This window comes from Calypte anna, chromosome 2, assembly GCF_003957555.1.
Source record: "Calypte anna isolate BGI_N300 chromosome 2, bCalAnn1_v1.p, whole genome shotgun sequence".
Classification (NCBI taxonomy): Eukaryota; Metazoa; Chordata; class Aves; order Apodiformes; family Trochilidae; genus Calypte; species Calypte anna.
This window is the reverse complement of record NC_044245.1, coordinates 68,024,456-68,039,420: the sequence shown is the minus strand read 5'-3', so window position 1 is coordinate 68,039,420 and position 14,965 is coordinate 68,024,456. Positions and strand designations below refer to the sequence as shown.

At 41.8% G+C, this 14,965-nt stretch overlaps 1 protein-coding gene across 1 annotated transcript in view; it reads right to left on the bottom strand.

Annotated features, from left to right (window-relative positions):
- Window positions 1-10,380: 10,380 nt before the first annotated feature.
- DUSP22 (dual specificity phosphatase 22) overlaps window positions 10,381-14,965 on the bottom strand; it is a 42,789-nt gene continuing 38,204 nt past the window's right edge. The window contains exon 7 of the mRNA XM_030444892.1: window positions 10,381-14,111. Within this exon, the coding sequence (XP_030300752.1) occupies window positions 13,926-14,111 (186 nt within the window). The 3' untranslated portion in view covers window positions 10,381-13,925. The remainder of the gene's footprint in view (window positions 14,112-14,965) is intronic.

Here is a 14,965-nt window from a genome sequence, read left to right as displayed (position 1 = left end):
TTAGCATTTAAGGGAGGGCAGTGACAACTGTAGTACTGCTATCGGTGATGGCCTTGTCAGGAGAATAATGTTTAGGACACAGTGAAGTTTTGGGAGAAGAAAATCTTACACCAAGTGCTAATCTGAATAGTTGCTGGTGGAGAGAACTGGAAATGCCCTGCACAAGTAAGAGCTTCTGTGCATATTCAGGAGGTTTCCTATGGGCAGTGTTTGATGTTACCCTAGCTTGCTTTACAGTGGCTGTAGCAAAGCTCTGACCTCTCAGGGGAGATTTGCAGAAAGAGGGAGAGAGATTTTCAGTGGCAACAAGGTGCTACTTTCCTTTAGTAACATGGGAGAAAGACCCCCTTTAAAATACAGTATCCAGCTTGCTTTAACTTTGTCCCAGGAAAATTCTGAATAATCTCTGAATTTTGCCTGATGGTTGATGTTGGCCCATGCAACCTGCTGAGGAGTTACCAGCTGCAGCAGCTGTTGACAGCTGGTTAGTGCAATGGCCTATTGCATTAACTTTTGTACCAGGTTGCTCTTTTCTAATGGGGAAAAAAAAATTAAAAAAAAAAAAAGACATCTCTGCATGCATGGCTACCTTTGGTTAGCATGAACAGGAAGGATACTCTGAAAGATGACTTACTAGCATGGGAGAATGCTCCCCTTTTGAAGCAAAATAGAGTTTTTCACCTTGTCAGTGATGAAAGCTTAGCTATGCACACTTCTACTGAAGGTGCTGCATGCTAGAAAACACAAAGAAATTCCCTCACCCACTTAGCATTACTCATTTTGTGACATCATTTTTTTTTCTTTTTACTGTAGATTGGGTCAACAAATACAGCACCTTCTGAAAAACCTGTCTGTTGTGCATAGCAAATGCAATTCTGACCATGACTGAGCAGGAAGGAACCACAGGCTACTGGTTGGAGCAAGAGGCTGGCGTGGGGAACTGGTTCTTGATTTTCCTGCAGCACCTTTGGCCCATCACTGGGCAGCTCATCCCTTCCTATTATTACCTCTGGATATTCATACCTGCCAGACTTACAAAGCCTCCAAAATCCCCCTTGCAGTTTTCCCCAGATCTTATTGCTTAAGAATCACACAGATCACTGGCAATGGCTGCTCTAAAGAATGTGTTATCAAACCTGCTAGGGATTTTAAAGTGCTTTTCTTTCACAGACATTTTGTCCTTGCAGATGAGTAAATTTATTTGTGATAGTCCAATGATCCAAGAACAAAAATCCTGTTTTACCTCTGCATTACTACAACAGTCTTTCCTCCGTGCTGGTGCTGCAGCTGCCTGCCTTGAGAAGGAGGCAGGGGGAAGGGGGAAGAAGGAAAAAAATGGCCATTTGGTGGCCTTAAACTGCTAAGTCAAAGCACAGAAAGTCAGATCCTTCTGCCACTGAGCTCAGGAGGAGTTTCTCCACTGGCTTCACTGCGGGCACAGTGTCTGGGCCAGGAGCTGCCTGTTGCAGGCAGACAGACAGTCCTGGTTCTGCCAATGCAATGGGCTGCCTGCTGCTACACTGCCTCAGCAGCTGTGACTTATGAGGTTTCCCTCCCCAGCTGCAAGGCAATGACTTTTTAAAAGACTTTTTGAAAAGGACAGACAGAAGCTTTTAAAGGGACGTGGACAGAATTCCCTGCTGGCACAGCACTTCTTCAGTAAGGGTAAATGCTCCCTATAAAATGGCACATGTACTGGGGCTCCTGAGGCAGCTCTAGGGTGAGGACTTTACTGGCACAGTTACATCCCAGCCTCCACAGCACTGACAGCATGATATGACTAACAGAAGCTCCAAGACAGAGTTTCAGCGTTGTTCCCTATCCACCTAAACTCCAGCCTGAGTCTTCAACCAATATCCATTTGTTGTGTAGTGTGTCTCAGTATGTTAGCGAGAGCAACACCTAGATATTCCAGTAATCCTATGCTTGGGATGGGTATGTTTCCACCTCTGACATTCAGATAAAATCCTCTATACTAAGGACTGGGTGAGTTTCAAGTACTGGTGCTTAATTTTTTAAAAGGATCATGCTATATTGTTGGAGGAGCATCAGTACAAGCTGTCCTTATTAGGAAGAAAAATAAATGCCTGACAGGGACAGGGCATTCAAGAACATCATTATTGCTGCCCAAGGCTCATTTGGGAATCCATGTTAAAAGGGCTGCTCAAAGCTCTGCTGGGGAGGATTCTTTCTTCTTCCCTCAAAGGACCCCTTGAACCACGTTCCCATAATTTTGACCCAGACCAGAGGTTGAAAGGATCATTTTGGGAGCTCCCAATCTATAAATTTACATTTTATAATATTAACTCACATTTCCAGAGCACAGAGACCATTCAAGGAAGGCCAATCAGGCAGAACAGGGTTGTTCCAGCATGGAGAAGTAATACAGAGTGGCACAGAAGTAGTCACCTCCATTTTATGAATGCACAAAGCAGCTAAGGTGTGCTTACAACAAGCAAGGTGCCTCCAGTGCCTCGGGATGAGGATAACTGTTGGGGACACTAAACAGCACACAAAAAGGAATAATTTTATACCTACTAAACTCAGAAAAATTACTTAACTTGGTGCAAACTTAGTTTCATCAAGGTCCTCACAGCTTATGGGAGCACAGGTTGTCCACCTACAACATCATTTTCCAGCTGCATTTTTGGCTTCCTTTCACCCTTCCATGGAGGCAAGGTTTCAAAATACAAAATACGAGTACAAAGAGTAGAAAGCTGGGAATAAATTCCCACTGCTCTGGAGAACATCAGATGTCAGCCTAGTCACACGCAGCCTAAGTCTTCAAGTCCTAAATCTCTGTGGGTACATTCATGCTCTCTCCTCATATTCCCACTTCTCACTAGAAGTATCACCACGGTGCCTCTATGAGCAGTTCACTAGCAGCCAGTTTGCCTATACACTCTGGACTAAAACCAGCAATTTCGTTAACCAGTGCATTTTCATTATTAGGGTTTTTTCAGTGCATTGAGATACAGTAGTCAGTGTCATTCTTGGACATGAGTTCCTTTCATCTTTCTGTTTACACACAATATTAGCCATCTTTTCTGCCCTCCCAGAGAATTGAGAACAAAAACTTAATTCTACCTCACTGTATCTTTCTCAGAAAACTTAAGCAGTTCCTGGAAGTCCCTCCAAATGTTCCTTCCTACTCCCACAGGTGCCGCTATTCGCTGTAGAGCTTTTTCCTGGTGATAAAAATGCAGGAAACCAACAGACCAAAATCAAAGCCTTGCTTGGCTTTCCTCTAAAAAAACATCCTTATGCTTTTCTCTGACCTTCAGTGACCCAGGCCACTACAAACCCTGTTAAGAGCAGGTTATCTGTTGTGACTGTTCACCCTTTGGCTCTTAACTACCCTGCACTGTGACTGTCCAACACACCAACAGCGACAGAAACTGAGAATCCATCATGCAAAGCTACAGAAAACTGCAGGAAAAAGAGAAATTATGAAAACCTGAAGTCATACAATGACTGCAAGCTTTTTTTTTTTTTTAACACTACATTTTATATGTTACTTGTCACATTGGGCATCTGCCTAAGTCAAACAACCGTCATGTTTATTGCTCAAGCCATCAGATGAGAGGAAGATTTTAAACACACCACCTTGCTGGAAGTTCTTTTGAAGCATTAAGATTAGGCTGTACACCATCAATAGTCTTCTTTTAATAAGTAAATTATCCATCTCTAGAATGTAATCTTCCTAAAATCTTCTCACACCTATTATTGACAGGTGAAAGGGAAGGTATAACAGAGGCTTTCCTTTTTCTGACTGCTACGACTTCCCTCTGGGAATGACTTTGCCTCTGCAGGGCCAAATTAAAAAAAAAAAAAAAAAAATCACCCCTGAAATGCAAAGCTCACATTTTCCTAAAGCTGCAACAACACGAAATAAACCAAGAATACTGAATGGTGGCTGAAAAAGCAAAACTGCCCAAAGCACCACAGGCTTTTGAAAATGTGCATTGAAGGCTTATTGTGGGATTGCACTTGATGTTTAAAGCTTTCCCTCCAGGTCTTTGGGATAATCCTCTCCCAAACAGAACATCTGCAACATTATCCATGCACAATCAGCTCCCAGTTGCCTGGGGCACAGCTTTCCAGTTCACCAGTGAACCGCACCATGGGGCTGAGCTCAGCTGAGCCTGAGCTGGGCAGTGTCAGGAGCTTAGCCCTGGCTTGGCTCCCTGCATTCAGACCTAGCTGTGCCCAAGCTCTCTGAAGAAGGTCTCTGAAGATCTCTGGGAAGGCAGGATGTGCTGTGTGCCAAAACAGAGAGGCATCTGGGATGCAGAGGCAGGCAGTCCTTGATACTGCACAGGTTTTACTCTAGATGATATAGACAGGACCCTGTTTACCATTTCCCAGGAGAAGAGGGACTTTACATGCAGCTTCATTGTAAAGTATTTCCTTCAGGCACTATGGTTCTATTGAAATGGGGTTTCTAGTGCCTCATCCCATCCCTTCTCAAACAAATGTGCTCCTTAACTGCAATCTAGCTTACAAAAGCTCCTGCTTACAACAATCACAACTGCTTGAAGTTTAAAACACACACTGCCCATTTGCCCTCCATCTCCCCCTAGCAGGCACACAGGTGGAAACTCTCTTGCTCAGAGGTTCATGGGACTGCATGAAACATGAAATTAGAACACAGCTTCTTTGAAACAACTACTGATGCCTTTCTTCTGCTGCCCACAAAGCATTCTTGTAAGCAAAGCCACAAAAAAAGGAGGTATTTTTAAATGAGCCCTGTGGATTGATTCACTGATTACTGTCTCTTCCTCCCCATTATTGTTTCCCATCAGGGCTGCCAAACGCCTCTCCAAGCACTCAAGCCCCATTCTCCTGACTCTTACCTCTGCTATTTCCGCAGCGCTGGCCCTCACATTGGTTATTTTCAGCTGGGTAAATAATTTATTAGCTTCTAGCCACCCTGATATATGTGCTTCAAATTAAAAATGGATAAAACAGCTTAGCTTTGCCAAAAAAAAAGAGTTCTGCAACCATCTAGGCCTAGAGGGACTAAAAAAGTTCAAGTCACTCAGCTTAGCCCTGGAGGCAACCAGAGAGAGATGCAGGAGGCCGTGACCAGCAACAGGAAGACAGGGGATTCTCCAGTATGCAGTTTGAATCTGTTCTAGTTTAAAATTAAAGGGAGTTTTCCTCTTTTAAAGAGGTGCCCACAGCAGGCACTGCAATTTTCCCAACCTTGCTTGAAATTCAATGTGTTTCAAGGCACTGAAGCTCCCAAATCACTCAAACTGAGGAATGAAGGGTCAGTCCCCATGGACTAACCTTTCCAGAAATAACCTCAGAAGTGGTGCTGACTGCATTCACACCAGTGAAATGCAGTCAGAGAAAAACAGCTAAGTCAAGGGGGAGTCCCTCCCTCTGCTGCCTGGAGTTTCCAAGCTGTCTTTGGAAATTAATCAAATTCAAGTCTTCCATGAAATAGCCAAAATGTAGCAGCAGCAGCTTGGCCAAGGAGCCACTAATTTTTCTTCGCCTCCAGTTCTTATCTGCCAGGAAGAGCTTTTATTAGATGTATTCTCCATATGCACTTTCTGGAATAAGCGCCTAGGGAAAAATCAGGACATCACTTTTTTTTCTGTCATCATAGCCATATATCCAAAGTATAAGAAACAGCAGAGATTCCCTTTCATATTTTTCTTTTTTGGCCTGGAGATTTTTCTTTTCCTGGAGTGCACTGAATGTATCTCAGCACATGTATCACCAGCTGTTATCTTTGGGTATTCCAATGCTTTATTTTTTTCCATATGCTATTCCTCCTCTACCTGCTCCCCTCATCACTCATGACAAAGACACTTTACACATTCCTACCATTTCATTTTTACCTGAGATTTTACACTCAGGAGCTGCACCTGTGGGATGAATTTTGTCTAGAGCAGTCACAGAAAGAGTTGCTCTGGACCTATCCTGCTTCACTCCATCATTTTCCACCCAGAAACAGTAACATCTACATTTTATGTAACTCATGTTGAAATACAGCAAGTGGGACCTGCAGAATCAGACCTTAATTTTCCCCCATCCCATCAACCAGCATCCTGCCCAGCACAGCACTTCCTATGCAGGTAGGACCAAGATACTGAGAATAATTAAGAAGCCACCATAGCTCCTTACCCTGCTTCAGAATCTCTCTGTTACATAGTTTAACAGCCCTTAATGTTAAACGATTAACTATTAAAAGAAGGCAGACACCTCATTTAGTAATGAGGTGCCAACTGATGCAGTGCTTTTCATAAGGGACTTCACAGAGCTGCACCAAGAAAAGTCCTAACATTTCTTCCCCATTTCTTTGGCAAAAGAAAGCAAACAAGAGCTGAAGCAACTTGCCCAGTCACACAGGAGGTTGTGGCAGACTTGGGCACAGAATCCCAAATGCTTCTCAGTCCAGCATTTTATGGATTGATCCCAGGTGGCTGACTCCCTAATGCCTTCTTAATAAACCACGAGACTTTTGCGTCAAAAAGGACTACTGAACTTCCTAGCCTATCTTACTGAATCACAGGTGCTCTCAACCCCTCCTATGCCATCTTGGAAATTCATGCATGTATCAAGGATCTGTGAAGGGAGAAAGAAAGGCCCAGCTAAAACTCTGCAATATCTCACAAAGATATAACATTTCCTCCGGTGCAGTCTGCTCAATGTAAGATGGCAACTCCACAGAAATGAAGGTGAACTCTAAGCATGGCAGAAACCCCTCGGTCACTTGAAAATTTGATTGAGGAAGAGAAGTATTTAAGATCCTGCCAGTGACAGGAAAGTCCAGCGTGCACTTGCAGTGCATTACTCCATTACTCTAATATATGTGAAAAGCTTCCCATTTCTCCCCAAAACTTATTACTGGTTGTTAACTTCAGAGTCATACAGCCTTACCCATCTGAGAAATGATGTCTGGGTACTTGTACAGCCTCTGAGATCTGCAGAAATGCAAATGGTTCTCAGCCTTCTGAAATAGAAGAGAGATTTTTTTTCCAGGGTAAAAGCCCAAGCAGTTCATTTGAATGCAAAAGGCACCTTCCACATCTTGCCAATGGGCCCGGACTGCACATTTCTGCAAAAATGAGGTTTTACTTAGAGGACACAAGCTGTTGCATGACATACTCTGCCTTACAGAAGAATGAAGATCTTTATCAGGTGCAAACCATATTATTAAGTAAATAAGCAACCCAAGAACAGAAGAATCTCATGTCTAAAATCTGAACTTGACCAAAGCCTGCATAGCACTTTTTTTTTCTTTTCTTTTCTTGTTCTATTGAGACATTTCATCAATCACAGAAGTAGTTTTACAGAGAAAGTTACATACTGTAGACTTATTTCCAAATACTTCCAAAATGGAATCCTTGAGAAAATACACAATGAGCATGCATAAACACAGCCACAGTTCTGACATCTTCAACACATACTTTCTCTAAACACAGGGCAGACTTTTTTCCTGCTTACCTTTTCCTTCTTACAGGCTTTCAAGAAAGTACTGTTTGCCTTAAAAAAGAATAATAATAAGTCAAGCAAAATACTATTTGTAATCAATAACATGCATAGGATGCTGGGCCACAATGAAAGTTAAATATCCCTTTTCAATTTTAAAAATGTCAGGTTCAACACTGTCATGGATCAGTGTTACTTTTCAAAAATATCCAGCTGTCCAGGAGCCAGACTGCCACAGAAGATGACAACATCCATAAAAGACATGGCAGGTTTGGCAAGCAACCACCACCACCATAACAGGACAGTTGCACACACAGCTGAATTGTATTTGTTAATACTATTAATTAAATATAAAACCTTATAACATAAGCTTTTGTTATTGATACACATTTACAGGAAATTGTTTGCAAACCACACATTGGCACTCATTTATCCTGACTCAAGAACTGTGAGATAAATATAAGTTATTATAAGAAAATAATAATCACACACACAAAAAAAGGAAAGGTGGGGGAGGAAGGGAAGAGATTCAAGAAATTGTAACAAAAATCTCATCCTCTGTATCTGACAAATGAAATAAAAACTCATTTGCTTTTGGAGAAATAAGGGGAATCAGACTTTCAAACAGTCTATTTGTAAATGCATCTGCCCAGATCTAAAGCTGTGGTTTCATAATGTTTGTGTGAATAGATCACCAAAAGACCAAACAAAAGCACTTTACACTTCAAGTGTTGCTTCTGATCTATCTATTCATAGTTCAATGAATAAGAGCACTAACCTGCACATTCATAATGGCCTCAAATAAAAAGGAAACAGGGTGCAGGTCTAGCTGAGAATCCCATATGTTGAGAGTGCTTGCAAACAAATTTTATTCCCAGTTTAATGTGTTCAGCACACATGAGCAGAATCAAGTCTCCTGCAAGGGGTGAGGAGCTATGAAGTAGTTCAATGGCAAAAAAGTACCTCCTGCTCACACTTCATTTGGTACCTGCTCCCAATCAAAACTACATGGAAAGTACAGGAAGTCATCTTGCTACTCACGAACTACTCACTGTTGGTAGACATCAGTTTGCATAATTCACTGGAGCAAAGCACACATTCAAACATGGATGAAAAAGAATTTTTCTTCTGGGTGAGGGCAGGATAGTAATATGGCACAGCAGTTAAACATGGCAATAAAATAATTAAACACATGGGAGCTGGGGCCCATGGGAAGCAGGAGCCACATTTAAAGCTCTGCTGAGAATGAAGTGTGGAAATAGCTGTTTCTGTTGCATGGCTTTTGTCTCCAGGGGTTTCTACAGGAACATTGCACAGTGCAAGATCATCTTCCTTATGCTAGTATCTTTTAGAGACCATCATCATTGTCCCTCCACCATTACAACCTCCTTAAGAAGGCAGAAGGACTCTGATAATTTGTTGGCAAAGCCCAGACTCCTTATCAGGTTATGAGCCCAACTAAGGACATGGGGGTTTGCCTCCAGTTCCCTCACTCTATTATTGCATAGTGGGGCAGAACTACATGAATCAAATGAGAACTGCCACTTTCTAGAACTCACAAGAGTTACACATAACATCAAACAAGGTGAGATATGAAGTTGGGAACAGTATGGCATCACAGCTGTAGCACCATTTTTACATGTGATTTGAATAAAAATGGCCCATGGAAGGGTGCTAAGTGGTCAAAAGGAAGACAGAGCAGCTGTGCATTTTTAAATTTGGAAACTGCTGCTTTCCTCTGGGGGCAGGGGGAAGCCTCCTCTAAAACTTAGGAAGTTTTCTTAAATTAAAAAGGGATTATATTTTTAACATGCTTTGTCTCATTAATGCTATAGCACATATATGCTGCAGGTAACAGGAGAAAGAAAGGAATTACTAATTGAAGCTTCACATAGAAGGCTGCACTGAATTTGAAGTCTTTTCATAGAAAAATAGGGAAGGGACTGAAACATATTGATAAAATGAGAGCCATCCCACTTACACTGAATATTGCATCATATAAGGTGCATCTAACACACTAACTTTATTTTGGTGGAGGATATTATTAGTTGAATCCTTGATGACCCTTAGGAAACTTGCACACATTTGCAGTAGTCTGTAAACTAACAACAGCTGGGAGGAGCAGGAGAAGGTAAAAAGAAAAGACCCAGAATTCATTGAGCCTGTGCATCTAACTTTGCCCTCATGATGAGGAAGAGAATCCCACTGGAAGGATATGGTTCAGCCTTCAGCAGCAGCTAAAGTGGCCATAAGATCTGGCTACTTAGGCATGACTGGTTATTATTTTCCTGTTGGGGAGGGGGTGTTGAGTTTGAGGTGGTTTTATTTTTGATTGCTCAAATGCCCAGAATTACCCTCTCAGCAGAAGTACATGTCAAACCAGAAATTCTGGTGTTATCTATGGGAATATAAGTGGGGCTTTTCCCCCTCTTTCCTATAAAAACTCTTAATTTCTGCCCTCTCCCCTCCCACTCCCCCCCTGGAAAAATCATCATCTGTCTCTTACATCAGCTTCTTCTGACAAACCACTATGGAGAGCCTTGAGTCTTGACAGTCTGTAAACCATTTCAGTTCTACAGTTAATTAAGCCTTAAACCAATTTCCTATGGAAAAGAAAGTATTTGAAGAGAATAACAAATCTGGACTGACCACATACTCTGCTGCAATGACAGGCCAGCAATAAGGAGGAGAGCAACATGTAACATCCTCTTCTGGGAGTACTATCAAGAGATGCTTGTGCTGCAGATTCTTGAACTCACCTGGAAGAACATGGTGAAGAGAGGAGAAGTCTCAAGAAGTCTGGCTGCTGGGGAATAAAGTAATGTAAATACCAAAAAGAATTTGTCTTTTACTCCTATTGTACCTGCAGGGATAAACAGTGAGTAGAAACTATGCAGAGACTATATTTATTTCAAGAAATACACAAGAAGATCAGGTGTTAACATTTACTTTTATTTATAAAAAAACTGTAGAACATATTAAATACAAACATTTGGAAAAAGCAATCAAGGCTTCGCTAAGATGCCCAGGAAGAGGAAGACAGAGAATCAAGAAGCTTACCATGTTTAGAGTTTTTAAACTAGCTGAAGTAATTACTATAATTTTCCACTGACTTCTTTATAGGCAGTGGCAATCATAGCAACCAGCATTATTACTGTCCTTTTTAAAAAACAGAGATACGATTTGCCATATCTTCCCACTCAAAAATGTAAGGAAGCAACTCTTTCCAGCTTAAAAATCAGGGTAATAAATACTAATGCATTTACCCATTACCTACATTGTATAACACTAAACATCTGCTTATAATTACACATGGATATCGAGTTTAGCCAAATCAAATCGATTGTATATTTTAAATCTGGATATCCAGTAAGGTGTTACAAACTTTATGTTTTCCAGTGAACATCAAAATGAGGACAGTGTTATGAAGTACAGAAACAAAATAACTGAATGTATCATCTACAATATGAATGCCAACTACTAAGAGGAGGACTGGGATCTGGTCATGTTCCAGATAGCTGGGAAGTCCTACAAATTGCCTCTAGAAGGCTGGTTGGAAGACAAATCATGTCATGTTCTCAGTCTGTGTTAGCTCCTCTCCCATTCTAAAAGGCCAAAGGTGGGATCTGTAGCTAACCTCTTTTCTGCACCTTGGGGTAATAAATGAGTAAACTATCATCCTGCTCTCTATGTTGGACAAACCAGATCTGAGTTTTCTTACACTGCCATTGTTTTTTACCACTCTAAAACAACAGTGTATAGTAGAAAGAGACCACTAAACAAGATGTAGAAGAGACTACAGAAAGTACCTCTTCTGACTTTTAAAGAGAGAAGTATTTCCACTTGCTGATAATACGGCAGCCCCTCTGTCTTCCTGATTTACCCTGTTATCTGCTTTCAAGCTGCAGTATAATGCTTATTAATGCAGCTATATGGCCTTAAAGCCAAAGTCAGTTCTAAACAAATCCTATTTGCAGGACTGACTCTTTGGGAATAGCCAAACTACAAAAAAATCCAGTACAGAATAATCTTGGACACACGCACGTTAACAGACGTCTCCCATTCTGTCTTCTATTTCTCAGAACAAAGGAATTGCCAACTTACCAGCACTCAAAGGGTTACAACTGAAAGGACAGGAGTGCCAGAAGTGTTCTGGCATACCTGGAGTGATGGGAATCAGCTCCAGGATGGACTGACTGGATACCTGCAACAGCACAGGTGGGACAAGCTGCACATGCCCTGTTATGAGTAGAGGGTTGAAGAACTGGATCAGCATCCTGAATGTGTGGCAGACCCTGTTACTGGGGAAAGGGTTTTCCAGTTACCACATCCACATCAGCACATCCCCCTGCCAAGGAGGGCAATGCTGTGCTGGAATTCCTAAAGAGCCAATTAGTTGCAGATCAACACCTTCAAGAAGGGCTAAATGCTTCTCCTAACATGCAAACACAGAGAAGTTGGATGGTTATACCAAACAAGTAGTGGTTCATTTAGCTACAAGTTTGAAAACAAAGTCAGTTCCAGCACCTTCCCCAAATCCAGCAGCATCCCTTACTTCAACACAGACATGATTACCTCGCTGTGTTCAGTACATTTAAAGCACTTAGTGCAATGACACCCTGATGCAGACTTAGACTCAGATGAAGTAGTCAGGCCAGTTTCATCCCATTCCCTTTTATAATTTTTGGCAATTATTGATATACTAGATCCACATTTCACAAGCCAAACTATACATTTTTTGAAGATACTTAACAACAGATATTTAACAGCCAGAGTTTCCTTGCTGCCAAAAAGCCTTGTTCCAATCCAGGGAATTCACTGCCACCAAAAGCAAGCAGGAAATCACATGAAAAGGAATCTTGTGAAGGGATGGAAGAGTACTAAAATAATCAAAAGACACAACAGTCTATTTAATATGCTGACTGCTTGTCAACCAGTGCTCAGCTTTTAGCATGATTTATATCACGCTTAAGCAAACTGGAGGTTGGTTTTGTTGTTGTTTGTTATGTATCCTGGCTGTTTGGAAGGCATTTTTCATTTATTGCAATCTTCACAAGAAACCTCTTCACAAGGCCTTCCATCCTCTGAGTCAAAGACAAGAAATCAGAGTCTCTGCACTGGTGCCACCCCCCATGACACCATCAAAAATGGGGACATAAGTTACACTTAGAGTAGACTTGAGTCAGGCAATGGCTCCATTCCAGAAACACACCATGTTACCAAGAGCAGAGCATGGCCCCTAGTTTTAACCTAGTTCAAAATATATTTTACAAATGCATTCCTACAAACCTGATCACAGCAAAATATGTAGTGGCTTTTAAAGTGGCAGAAGGCTGAAACGATTCAGTTTTTTAAAAGGTGAGAAATGTGGGCAATCCTGAAAGAACACAATAAACTTCTCAGACATTTGTGAAATATACGTGCACACACGCTCTCCTTTGCACACACACACACACATCCAACTTGCTTCACTCAGTTTCAGATTAAGATTACACAAGGCAATTTTCAAGGTTGCATTTACAACCACAATGACAAGAACAGCATTTGAGGTAGCTGAAGTCAAAGAGCAAACCACAGCACAAGCAAAGAAGGAGGTGCTTGCACTCACACCGAGCCCACTCTTTGGAGACATCGTGTGCGCAGGGCGTGTGTTGAAGAGGCACGTGTTCCATGGGGAATGAAGTTCAGTGGCACTGGAGACCTGATAAAACTATTCTCCAGAGAAGCCTATGTTGGGAGACCAGATGCACAACCAAGGGACCACGGCTTAAAATCACTGCACATCAGCTGAGCTGCGGTCACAGTCTCGGTGCTCTCAGTCTGTGGCAGTTCTGGCGACAGCTCTGTCTCACGTGCACTGAACCAAGTAAAACTGTGGCAGCTGAAATTATTACTCAGTGCTGTCTGTCCAACTTCTCTCCTAGATGCTACTGTTGGTAGAAGGGTACCTTCCTCCCTTGCTTCAGCTTAAAGCTCAGCATTAAAGTTCAATCCTACCCCCCCAACAGGAGCACCAAAGACAGACACCTGAGTTCCCTCCTTCAGGTACAAAACCATCTTAGCCACACTAAAAAACAGTGCAAAGATGTCAAACTGCCACAGCTTGAATCACCAGACTTCATCTCTCAGAGCCCTTTGCTAGCCTACAATGAAAGGAGTTGAGCTAACCTCACAGCAAATGCTAGGCAATGTGGGCATAAAGGGATAATAGCTGTGACTGGCTGATAGACTGGCACAGCCACAGGAACTGGACCATGTCTCTGGGCACACAGAGAGCATGATCCTGCCCAACTTTTAATAAAACTGTGTCAAACACACTCATACACACACACGCACGCACACGCAGAATGTAGTATTTTCATCAAGAAGCTTTCTAAAAATCAACTGTTTGCATGACTACTACTGAGCATCTTGAAGATGGGATGGAAATTATGGCAAGGTGTTTTTCAAAGGTTGAAAAGATCAACCTTCTATGATTAGGTCTCTGTTGTGTAGTTGCTGTACGAGAGGGATGGCACAGATGAGAAGTTGTTATTCCACTGTCTTCCCCCAGTATTCTGATGCAATTCCGCCTGCTCTTTATATTTACTCAGAAGATTTTTGGCTTCTTGCAGATCCTGAGAAGAGTTTTCACCATATTCTTCTTTCAGCCACTGCCTGAACTGCAGAAATTGAAAATACATATGTTATTGTTTGATCATTTTGTATGAGACTAATGCAGAAATTATACTAATCTAAAACACAAGCAATTTAAAGAAAAACACTCCAAATACTGCATGTCCTTCAAGAGCAGCACAGAATACACAGATACAGGAACACACACGTGAAATCACCAAGATCCTTTACACCCTCTAAAATGAGACACCATCATAACAGCTTGGCTGACTGGAGTGATACAGAATAAGTAACACCCACTGGACATGAACATCCAGGACTTAAAAGCACCTTCCTCCTGTTGCATATACAAACAACAGGGTGAATTAGCATATGATCAGCCAACCAACTGGCCCAGGTCACAACAGGCTGCAAGAAGGTTGAAGATCACAAACTGAACCACTCACGTGTTGTGGTTTTTTTTTTTTTTTAATCCTGAGCCCACAAGCACAAGCAGTAAAAAATGTACTGTAGCTATCTGGAATGATACCTTCTGTGAAGAAAAAGTCCAGGAACTTAAAAGCTACAGAATAGGACACTATATGTTAGTGACATGAATGACCTCACGGTACATGGTTACAGATGTAGCAAGTCCAGTTGAAGGTCGGTCCAGCTCTGTATCCTCATATGAGAGTAACCAGATGTAAATGACAAGGAATGAATCAGGAAATGGCAGGGCAATAATGCTGGGACGTTTTCCCCAGTAATTTCCTCAGCTTCTAGTGATTTTCAGCTCAGGTGCTTTCCGAGTACAAGGCATTATCTTTGTGATTGATAGCAACAAATTATTTTTTTTCTATCATGGGATCACTGTTTGAATCCACACATTTTTACCACAAAATATCTGAATGCCAATAAGCTC